This window comes from Rhinichthys klamathensis, unplaced genomic scaffold (genome assembly GCF_029890125.1).
Source record: "Rhinichthys klamathensis goyatoka isolate OS25496 unplaced genomic scaffold, OSU_Roscu_1.1 h1tg000161l_1, whole genome shotgun sequence".
In the NCBI taxonomy this organism is placed as follows: domain Eukaryota; kingdom Metazoa; phylum Chordata; class Actinopteri; order Cypriniformes; family Leuciscidae; genus Rhinichthys; species Rhinichthys klamathensis.
This window is the reverse complement of record NW_026606695.1, coordinates 3,714,064-3,726,146: the sequence shown is the minus strand read 5'-3', so window position 1 is coordinate 3,726,146 and position 12,083 is coordinate 3,714,064. Positions and strand designations below refer to the sequence as shown.

Below are 12,083 nucleotides of genomic sequence, written 5' to 3'. Positions count from 1 at the left end.
GTGGCAAATATTGCCCCTTAATAAAAATGTTAATTTCTGTCACTGCTGTAAACTGACCAGCACATAGAATATGAATATCTTCGTGAGTCAGCTGTCAACAACAGGCCCAAACCAGCCATGGTACCAGCACAAAAACACATAATCAACAAAACCTTGGAAATATCACAATATAATTGGTTTTTGTCAATATTGCACACCCCTAATGTACAGTATTCATTTTTATTTCTTCAGGCCTTAAATTTGACTTTAAAAAGTGTCCAGCAACCATGATCTCATTGGTTCATCTGGAATGCATTATCAAAAAGGAGGCTGGAGCTTCTTAGAAATGAAAAGAGGTGAGTTGTACCGTTTAAGACTGTTAAAAAAAAAAAGTTCCTTTATTAGAGACTAAATACAGTGTGAAAAGGGTTGATCATGAGCAGGAAGGAGGCAGTCCAATGTGTCCATACATCTCAAAGCAGTCTCATCCACTCAATTGGTCAGAGCAATCAAAGCCTCCACCACATTTCCCATGTGTTCTCTCAGACTGCGCTCCGCCACTGATCGGGGAATCTCCATCTCTCCCATCTGTCAGGATGGCATTATCATGTTTCTTCATTTCCATGTTAAAGTAAACAGGTTCATGAATCTCGCATAAAAATACACCTCTGTATACTTACAATGAGTTCCACATCTTCCTTCTTTATTGTTACCTTGGCCAGTTCTTTTTCTCTGTGGAAGTGATAGAAAGGAGTATTGTCGTGGCGGTCATTTATTAACTTCTGTTGTTAAAATATTTATTTTATTGTTGAAACAAGATGATGAGGGATAAAAATTTCCCACCTTTCCTGTTTCGCCTTTTGCTCTCTGGATCTTCTGTCTCCAATCACGGACATGGCCTTTAAAAACGCACGTCAAATGCGCATTAAGATTCATAACATAACTCATGTATTCTTCATATTACTTAAGATTTTTGAGCATCTCCTTTTAAGGAACACATTAATGCTTTAATGATCATTTTGAAAGGGTAGGTCTCACTTGGTAACACAGTAACTAAGCCGGCTGAGCAGTCTACTGCTGAAAAATTATAATATTAAAACTTTGTCATAATTTGTGTAATTACAGAGGATGCACCATACCCAGCTAACATGAGTCCAGCGGTCCAGTGGTGGACCACCGGTGGCAAAGTCGGCGGCCCACTGGCGGACGCCGCCGGCGGATCACTGGCGTTTTGCTCATCGTTATTCTAGCGGACCTCCAGCGGCAGACGCCGCTTTCCCGACGGTGGTCCGCTATCGTGCCGCTGGTTTATAATAAGTGTTTTCTGGCGGACCACGGTCGGTCCACGGTTTATAATCAGTTACTCATGCTAACCAAAATGGCCTTACACTATAATGGATAAAAAAAATAAGCAATGTACACCAGTCTCAATAGCAGTTGCAAATATATTTTTATTAGATTAATTTTCAGTGGACAGATTAAATTAACAACACATTTATATTTATCAGATTATTTTACTCAACGTGACTATTAGTCAAGTACATTATAGGATAATTTAAGTATATTTGTAGTACCCTTATGAAAATTAACCATATGGTTTTACCACAGCATTTGCAGCATTTTCACAACAACCAAGGTTTAAAAACCTATGGTTATAGTCATGGTTACCATAATTTTACAGCAATTATTACAGCAATATTACTAGTTGAACCATGGTTTTGAAAAAAAATAACATGGTTGATAGTTTTACCATAGTAAAACCATATAGTGCTCTTCACAACACAAATCGTTTCAAAGAAGCTTTACAGAAAATGCATGTTCATGGTTACAATCACAAAATATAATTTAATCAGCCAGAGGCGACTGCTACTCACTGGAGAGCATCTTCTGGCAACAAAGTAAAGTCCATAAGATACAAGTCATGAGTTTAAAGTCATGTTCAGTTAAGCCTGGAACACACCAAGCCGACGGTCGGCCGTCGGGCAGTTTTTGTGCGTCGTCCGACTGAGTTTCCTCGGTGTGTTCCGCACGGTTCCGTGCCGTCGGCTGAAATTGGTCCTCGTCGGCTTTGTTTCGGCCGATTCGACATGTTGAATCGGCGTCGGGCCGTCGGTGAAAGAGAGAACTCTGATTGGCTGTTCAGCATAGTGAAAGAGTCAATGCAGGAGAATAATAGCAAAACAGCGAGCAAAGAAGTCAAAACTTCTTTGAATATTTCAATATTAACACGAGCGGAGTGGAATAAAGAAAGTGTTTAGCAGGATTGATATTCAGAACGGTAAGCACACACTGCTTTGTTTATGGTTTGTGTATCTGCAGCCGACAGCGTCGGTTTCCCTTTTTGAATGACGAATATAGAGAATATATCTGCAGAAATAGACAGTTAATTGTCTCATTTACACGCAGGCGCAGAACGCGCATTCTAGCTGACAGTCGCCTGTAGTTCTCTCGGTGTGTTCAAGTGCAGCTTTTTACCCCGACGAGAGGCGACAACACAGTCGGCTTTCATCGGCGCTAGTTCGTCAGCGTCGGCTTGGTGTGTTCCAGGCTTTAAACAGACAAATTTTTGCTATCCTTCAACATTTCAAAAGGGCAAGTTTGCAGATTGTCTGTGAAACCGGGCCAATGCAATATAAGGTTAATATCTGGCAGTTTTTTATGTCCATCTATAGTTGTCATCATCTGAAGTCTTCAAGAGTGTTGGTGTCATTAGAAGTCTTCACAAGTGAGGCTGGATCCAAACTGGAGCTGCTGTAATATCTAGTAAACTTGCCGAGCATCCTGAGATAGAAACAGGGAAACAATAGGAGAAAGATTAGCATACCTGCTGTAATATTTCAGGCAAAAGATGATCATGTGCACTTTTTACTATTTTATAGTCTTATAGTGCAAGATTATGAGATGTGTTAATTGAATGCTTGGATAAAGAGATGCGTCTTTAATCTAGATTTAAATTAGGATTGTGTTTCTGGGCCCCAAACATTATCAGGAAGGTTATTCTAGAGTTATTCCCTCACATTCAATTGAATTAATAGGAACTTGTCTGATTTTAATGAGAAAACATGACTAACGAGTCAGCATTTTTATATTTGAACACCATACATTATTACAATGCAAACGTCCTAAACATTTCTGAGTATTATCAATGTTAAAAACAGTTGTGCTGATTAATATTTTTGTGTAAACCAGTGTAACAATTTATTCCATTTTCTTTTTTCTCTCTCCAGAATTAATTGTTAAATAGACCCAACATACGTAAATGGTAGTTTATACTACTGTTCAAAAGTTTGGGTTCAATAGAATTAAAAAAATTAAATAAATTCATATTTTTATTCAGCAAGGATGCATTAAATTGACCAGAAGAGAGAGTAAAGATTTCTGTTTCAAATAAATGCTGCTTTTTTCCTTTCTATTCATCAAATAATCCTGAAAAACACAAAAATATGAAGCAGCACTGTTGTGAATTAATTAGAATAGAAATGTTTAATTAATTATCTTTAATAATAACAGAAACAGTGTTGTCATTTACAAGGTTGTTCAGCTTTAAGAAAAGTCGACCCAAAATGCATCGGGGCGAGAGCGCGCAGATAGAATAGAGAGAAGAGTGATGAGATTGACATCCATGTGTGTGCGCTGTATTCATTTGTAATCCTGTTCGTAAACTTCAGTAAACAGTTAGTTTTATGTAATTCAAGTCGTCAGTGGTCATTACTGCTTAAGGAAGAAAAGATATGACAAGCACAACTGATTTCAACACTGATAATAATCATAAATGTTTCATCAAATTATAATATTAGAATGATTTCTGAAGGATGATTTGATGCTTCTCCATAGAAAACAATTATTTAAATGTTTTAATATTATTTCACAATATTATTGTTTTTACTGTATTTTTAATTAAATAAATGCAGTCTTGGTGAGCATAAGAGACTTCTTTCAAAACATAAAAAAATTGTACCAACAACATTAGTGTGTTTAACATTAGTGTATGTTTGAAGTTTTAGTTTAGTTCCTTTGTCCACAAGTGGAAATTTGTCTTTGGTTTAGTTTTACTTACTAGTCATGTATGGTTGATGGTGCCTTAGAGATGATGATCAGCTCAACTCTGCTACGATGCAGGGCATCAGCATGGAAGATCTAGGAACACAACAAACCATTTGTTACAGAGCCAACAATATTATACAATAACAGGTTTATTAAAAGGAAAGAAGCTACAGCAGAAGTGAATTGCAGAAAAGAGAAAGAATATACAGAAAATGATTTCTTAATTAGGATAACAGAATTTATGTTTTTAGGTTTACTTATCCATTATGTTGTGTTCAAACCCCTATAACACTTGTGGTGTTCCTGGTAAAAAATGACCGGCCTTTAAAGAAATAGCTTATAAATCACTTGTTATGCATATTATCACCCAATATTGGATTCAATCTTTTTGTCAACTTGTTCTCTTTTAATTAGTACTGGTTTTATAATTCTGTTTGCATCTGATTAATCATAGGCCTCATTTATCTAAGAGTAGGCATCTCATTTTCTTTGTAAAAAAAGCATTATTTATAAATAATTTCGAAAATATTAAATACAATATGAACATCTTCATGTACACATATGTACATGTGTGCTTGCAAACATTGAGCCCTTGGATCTGTGCATGTGTCGATACATGCAAACGCGCTTCCCAAACAAACACACACATTAAAACACACAAACTATTTTGAGTATTACACATTCTTTTCCACAGAAAGAAACTTGATCCTACCCTGAACTGCATCTAATATCCATTCATCTATCTGACATACACTCTCACACTCACACACACACACACACACACACACACACACACACACACACACACACACACACACACGCAAACTGGCTTTAGTCTGCAGTGACCCTGTTTCAAAAGAATCTTTCATGTTCTTTGTTTCATCACAGTTTTCAGACTAAATATTATGACATTGTGTTTTGGGACTAGATGTTCTCACACAGAAAAAGATGAAAATTTACAGATATAGATGTTATAGCACAGACACATATAAATGATTCACAGTATCTTGCTTGTCATTTATTTTGTAGCAGCACAATGGCGAAGAAGCTCTCTGTGCATGATGTTCTTCATCAGATCATTGATCGAGATTCTAGTGAGGATGAATCTCAGAAGAAAAACTACCTTGCCTCGTGGGGATGAAGACCAGGACAAACTTACATCTTTCGACCAGAATGTAGCATCAGCTGGCCCTCATCATCAGAAGATGCTGCTCATCAGTGGTTTCAAGGTCTCTAGCTCAGTGGTGGCTTCTTCTAAAACATCTTTCTAATGCTCCTTCACTGCAAGATTCATCCTGCATCGCCTCCTCCTCACTGGTGTCTCGATCAATGATCTGATGAAGAACATCATGCACAGAGAGCTTATTCGCCATTGTGCTGCTACAAAATGAATGCCAAGCAAGACACTGTGAAGCATTTATATGTGTCTGTGCTCAGGGCCGGATTAAGAGTTCAGAGGCCCCTGGGCACAATGTCTTGTAGGCCCCCCCTTAGGCAAGCCAAATGTATATTTTGTCCAAGGACATTTTAATATTGCATTTACAGTTTTACTGTAGGAACTTTGTACTATGCTGGATTAAAGTTCATAAATGGTTGTTCTTTCCCATAGGAATTTATAAAACTATGTTGGGTGGACCTCTGTGCCTGTAGGGGGGTTCGGGGGCATGCTCCCCCGCAAGAAAATTTTGTACATTTTAAGGTTAAATGCATCAATCTCGTGCTCTTTGAGAGATCAAAATTAGCTTCAACCCATGAACTGCTCATTGAACAAAGAAAAAGCATTGATTTGTACCAGGACAATAAAGAGGGCTCAAACATCTTTTTAGTTATGATATATAGAGTCTTAAGTCTACATTACATCATCACTGGTGTTTTAGGATGCCAAACAATTATTATAATAATGTAATAATGATTTATATAATTATTCCTATGACGTAAAATCGATATAGCCTATAAAATGTACTATATAAATGAAAATGAATATTTCAAAAGTATATTTTAGGCTACATTACACTATAATACAGGAAAATTAAAATACTTTTGTCCTAATTTCTTCACTTGCAAGAAATAAACCCTTGAGCTTTTATTTAGGAGAAAACACCAGATAACCATGCTGATCGCGTGAGCAAAGAGCGCACTTCTCTTTAAATCACGCAGCACAAAGGATGTCTATTCTTAAAGTCTTATGCTGTTTTATAAAGGCACAAAGCCATATCATGGTTTCGATTTTAGTTCGTTGGCAAAATATAACGCTTGAGACCTTTATGTTAGGTTATACATTTTACATCTCATATGTGTTGGGAAAAGGGAGAGAGAGTTCGGCAAAAGGCGGATTCGAACTCGGGTCGAGCGCATCAAAAGTTGCTTTTGAGCACTTCACGCGTTACGACCTACGCCACTGCAGCTATTCCGTGACAGCCGTCTTTTTGCTAAAAAGACAGGCACTTACTGCAAATATACGCTCCGTTCTCTAAAATACATTTTATCAGACCGGCCCTCGCGGCCTCGAAACACTACCGGCCCACCGGGGAAACTCCCGACTCTCCCGATTGCCACTCCGCCCCTGGTGCCCAGGGCCCCTTAGATGTCGTGGGCCCCTGGGCAAGTGCCCAGTTGCCCTAATGGTTAATCCGGCCCTGTCTGTTCTATAACATCTATATTTTTACATTTTAGTCCCAAAACACAATGTCATAATATTTTGTCTGAAAACTGTGATGAAACTAAGAACATGAAAGAAAGATTCTTTTGAAACAGGGTCACTGCAGACTAAAACCAGTTTGTGCATAGATATATAACTTAATTATATCCTTTGTGAACAAAGTCACCAAGTTTCAGTCCAATGCAATGACATTAACTAGTATTTTAGGGAAAAATAAAATCTTCTCTGGGTCAAAATGACCCAAACACAAAATGAGGGTTAATATTGCTCAAACAGTGTAACTTACATTTGGATGTCAAAACCTTAAAATAAATTAAACAAATAAAAAATGTAAATATGAGAAATTTAAAAAATGAGAACAGATGCATGGTGATATAGGTGAAAAATATAGTGAAAAAAATGATATGAGATTATTTAATGAGCTTCCTCACTTCACCTGTGTTTCCCACTTCTCCAGCAGCAGCTTTCTTCAGAAATGTTGAAGTAGTGGAACTTTTCCTCTGTTGTAGAGGGATTATTTTGTTGCTGCTGAAATCACAGAACAATTTTTATCAATATTTATTAACCATTGAGCTAGTTTCAGTCGTGTAAGTGACGTCATCGATTAACAGCACTTTTATGTTAAATACATACGTTTATGTTAAATAAATTAGCTCACTTCCAAGCAAAATCTTTACAAAACTATCAAAACCTCTCATCTACACATAAGATGTGATTAAAAGCCCAAACCTTCATAAACAAAAGCAAGCTATAACGTTAGCCTAACAACGTTACCTCTTCTGAAAACGGTTGAGATGCTAACGGACTTTCTCGAAGACAGTAAACCATTTCTATAAAGTAAATATTCAACAGAAGCGTGTCAATTACAAGTAAGAGAAGTGTCAAGAACAGTTGTGTGTATTATTTGTGTGATTTTAGGGACTAAACTCACCTGAAAGCAGTGAAATCAACAGCGAGAGTCGGAGTTTTGCTGCTTGTCTGTTGCACTGGTGACGCGTCCTGCGCCGTTTCCATGGTAACTCATCTCTGCTCCAGTGTTTTAAGGCGACTCGAATATTCACGCGCACGTCCATTAAAACGCGTCAAAGTCACGCAGCATTTACAAACATACATCTAGAATTAGAACCTTACTTGAATAAAAATCTCATTATTAAATCATGAATTTAAAACTTATTTTGAAGTTATATGACCCGTTCATAGGTGCAAATTACCACTCCAGCACGTGATAGTGGGACAATTGTGGCACTTTTATAATATCAGATCTTTTTATTATTGTTTTTACGAACACTCAAGCCCCATATTTCATTTGAACGCGTGCTAAAAATGCTTATAGGCAGTGTTTTTTATACCACCAACACTTTGCTTTTGATATAGCTACTTGCAGCTATGTCAGTTTCACATTTTTTTTATTCAGTGCTTTCAGATTCTTTTTAACTGTAAAAAATAAATTAAAAATAAATATACATTTATAAATTAAAGATGTCCTGTAAGTGCTCAGCAACACTGGACCGACTATCGGCTTGCCACTGGTGTGCCGACGTTGGCCCAGCCGCGGAAAGCCGCCGGTGGCGTGCCACCCAAAAAACGCTGGCGGACCGACCGCATTTTCAGATTGGTCGTTTTGCCAATGGTGTGCCGCCGGAGGTCCGACCGTGTCAAGCCGCTGACTTTGTGCCGCCCAAAAAACGCTGGTGGACCGCCAGGTCATTGTTAGCTGGGTAGTTATATGGGTGTTAATAGAGAAATCTACTGTCCACTCGTGCCGCACATGCTCAGCTAGCCAGGTTATCTTCATTCGCTGCTGATACTTCTGTCAACTCACCGTTTCCAAATTCGAGCTGGATATTTCTTTTTCCTCCGCATAGTCGGTAACCCTTTCCAAATCAGCAGCTCCACTGTCATGTTTTCGGGGCTTTTCTGTTGGTTTTCCCGTGCAGTTCTCATCAGCTTCCAGGTCCAAATCCACATCTCCCTCAGCCGCCATGTTTGCTTCTACACGCAGCCGGAACACAAAACAGTTATGAAACCACCCGGACTGAGATTCATGTAACACGTGTGTGTGTGTGTGTGTGTGCGTGTGTGTGTGTGTAATATAATAATTATAATAACAAAGTAGAAATACTCTCTAAAACTGTGTTTGTTTGTGTAATATATAATAATTATAATAACAAAGTAGAAATATAGAAATACTCTCTATAACTGTAAATCTCTACATGGGTTTAATAACAAAATAGGAGAAATCTTTTAAAATCTACTTTAAAACACAAATCAACAGCGAAACCATTTCTTAATTATTATTATTGTTTTACAAAATGAAAGTCCTCAAGTATGCTTGTTGGCCTCTTTTCCCTCACAATCTTTTAAAGTCACTGTGAAATCAATTTCCTTTTTATGGAATATTGCAGTATTTATTATAAATGAATTTTCCATGCACATTATTTTTATTTTATTTTCTTACACACCCTTGTAATCTTTAAAGGGGTGGTATAATGCCCTTTTCACAAGATGTAAAATAAATCTCTGATGTCCCCAGAGTGTGTATGTGAAGTTTTAGCTCAAAATACCCCACAGATATTTTTATATAGCATGTTAAAATTTTCACTTTTTGAGGGTGAGCAGAACGTGCCGTTTTTGTGTCTGTCCCTTTAAATGCAAATGAGCTGCTGGCACAGAGGGCGGAGCTTCAAGAGCTTGTCTGTGTCAGCAGCTCCGATTCCCTCCCACACGCACTGAAAATTTCAAAAACTTTTACGCCGCCTTCACACTGGCAGTTGAAATCATCTCCGATACGGCTCCGAAACGACCGGAAGTCATTCATTTCCTATGGAGATTCGCAGACTGCATGCGAATGGGTCCGAAACGGGTCCGACCGAGTGCGGTGCGAAGAAAACCGTGTCCGTTGGTCATCCGGATGCGTTCAAAAAATTTAACTCTTGCGAAAAGCTACGGACGGTTCCTATCCGACAATTCCAGCGGAAGTTAGCGTTGCTATGATACTGATAAACAAACCTGAATTTTTATCGTTATAAAATCATTATTTATTTTATTAAAAGTTAAGTTGTCATGTAATTTTTTATTTTCATGATTTGCTAACGTTATTAGGGCAGTTAATACAATTAAATTGTAGGCAGACATCGAACTAAATATGATATAGTGGTATAAATTATACCACTATATCACATTTTTTAGCCGACCTGACATGTCAACGTCCTGAGCAACTTTCCTCACGCAGCAGCCTTCCTATTAATATCTCTATAACCCTCATCAGAGAGATCATACAGAACTGACAGAATCAAACTTTCTAATCTCTCCGCCATTTTTGTTCTAGCACTACCCGCTTCCGACGCTTTTCACTGTGTAGTACGACGTCCGTTGGGGGCGTATTGCGTATTACGGAGCTGATTTCAACTGCCAGTGTGAAGGCGGCGTTAGCCTTTTATGTTCAAACCGAGTCAGAAAGATGGAGAGACTCAAGAAGAAGTGACAACATTTCTGAATGGTTAGTTGATGAATTTATGTAGCTTATGTGTAGTTATCTTAGTCATTGATTAGCATATTCTGTCTTGATAATCTATCTTGTTCTGGGGGTAAGGTTTATGTAACGTAGACTCACTTTATTCCGGACATCACGGTATTCCGGACACTTGACCTTTTCTCGCAAATTCTATAAATAAAAACTTTCAGGTCACGGCATATATATCCATGTCATCTTTGCCTCCTCCTCTTTCGATTCCGACCAATCCTATGTTTCCAGAGCCAGTCGTTTTAAAGAAATCAACGTGAGTTTCTAACGTACACCAATGACTGTTCAGAAAATTGCGGGGGGGAAGGTTTTCCGGCAGGACAAAAGGAAGAGGGGAGAATTCCTCCGTAGAAAACAGCTCTTAAAACCACATGTTCACCCACCAGAAAATGACAACAACAAAAAAACATTCTTATGGTCTTATAAAATAATTATGAGTTACAATTTGCAAATATTTGTACTTTTTTAAGGGATTTAAACATTTTAAATATTTAAAACTCTTAAATATAACGTTAACGTTAGAATATAATGCTCACATGAGCAATCGTCGATTAAAAGAGTGTATAGACACTTATAAAACAAAGTTATGAAGATTAATATGATTATTTGACCAACTTATAGTTGGTAAAAACGTATGTGTTTTACATTAGAAATGACTCCTCCTTGTCTGTCCGAAACACAGTGAGTAGAAATTTTCAGCCGTCCGGAACACCGTGAGTTCTCACGGTAATCTGGACACTGCGTCTCCCGGCAGTTTTTTCAAGATTTCTCCAAAATGATTAGTCCAAAATGTGTCAATCAAACTTTGGAACATGTAGAAGGCATGTCCCCGGAGACAGACGAGCCAATCAGGTTTATCTTTCTGCGGATTGATATCTTACGGGACGTTTTACTGTGCAAAGTGTCCGGAATACAGTGAGTCTACGTGTTCGTGATGTCACTAACCGGGGAGGAATGTCGTGTAGTCCCTACCAGCCGTTTGTTGTAGTCCTTAAAAAGCAATTTCTGTCAAATAAAATATCTCCCTTTGCTTTGAACATTGGGCGTCGTAACTTTGCAGATGTTGTATATTCTCAAACAGCAACATTACACACTAACTAAAGTTAGAAAAGTTCAATCATAATCAACCACCCCTTTAATCAAAAAAACTTCCCCTCCAACTTGCAGTCTTCTCTGATGACGTGTTTACTGGCGCAAGGGCGGGACAACCTGTCACTCACATGAGCAATAGACCTTATTCAGAGCAGCGCCATAGGTATGAAAGTGAGGCTGTGAGGGAGATTTGCCGTGTTTTCAAAGGCTACCGCTGTAAAAAGACGCATAGGCTCCTAGATCACTTATGAAATTTCCTGGAAAAATATATTTGCAGTGTTTCATCAGCAGAACAATTCAGAAACACGTTAAATAACAGTACAACCCACAGCCTCGCTTTCATTCCTGTAAAAAAAATCAAAAATGGGCCATGGCGCTGCTGTGAATAAGGTCTATAGCAAATCCAATCAATTCTGATCCAACGATCCAATCAATTCAAAACAAAATCCTGCCCTACATTTTTTTTTTCTTGTTTGGGATATGTTACAATAGAGACAATAAGACTTGCAACTTCCGTTTCGTGCAGACTTTAAGCATTAGGATTTAGTTTATATTAAACGTTTCATGAGACAAATTCAACCTTTGACTAGTAGGTACAATGTTGAGCTTTTTTAGAGAGAGGAAATTACAGTTTTTGTTATCTCTGAAAAAAAAATTATATTGATTTTTTTATTTTATTATTACAGTCACTCACAAGGCTGAAGATGATTATGGGCATGAGATGCCATAAAATAGTAGTTCCCAAATTGTAAGCATCCAGACTTCAGTTCTGACATAAAACCATGC

The 12,083-nt window shown here is 37.8% G+C and overlaps 1 protein-coding gene across 1 annotated transcript; it reads right to left on the bottom strand.

The window, feature by feature from the left end:
* Positions 1-336: 336 nt before the first annotated feature.
* Positions 337-8,702, bottom strand: hypk (huntingtin interacting protein K). The gene is made up of 4 exons (XM_056258900.1): positions 8,505-8,702; positions 823-878; positions 660-711; positions 337-567 (listed from the first exon to the last, which is right to left on the bottom strand). The coding sequence occupies exons 1-4, from the start codon at positions 8,664-8,666 to the stop codon at positions 472-474; spliced, it is 366 nt and encodes a 121-aa protein (XP_056114875.1). The 5' UTR covers positions 8,667-8,702; the 3' UTR covers positions 337-471.
* Positions 8,703-12,083: the final 3,381 nt, after the last annotated feature.

What these genes read in the sequence shown, in the direction of transcription:
- hypk (XM_056258900.1), bottom strand. Translation starts at nt 8,666, where the DNA reads ATGGCGGCTGAGGGAGATGTGGATTTGGACCTGGAAGCTGATGAGAAC. An exon ending in CCAGCTCGAATTTGGAAACG is followed by an intron (nt 879 to 8,504) that starts GTGAGTTGACAG and finishes GCGTTTTTAAAG; the next exon opens with GCCATGTCCGTGATTGGAGA. An exon ending in AGGAAGATGTGGAACTCATT is followed by an intron (nt 568 to 659) that starts GTAAGTATACAG and finishes CCATCCTGACAG; the next exon opens with ATGGGAGAGATGGAGATTCC.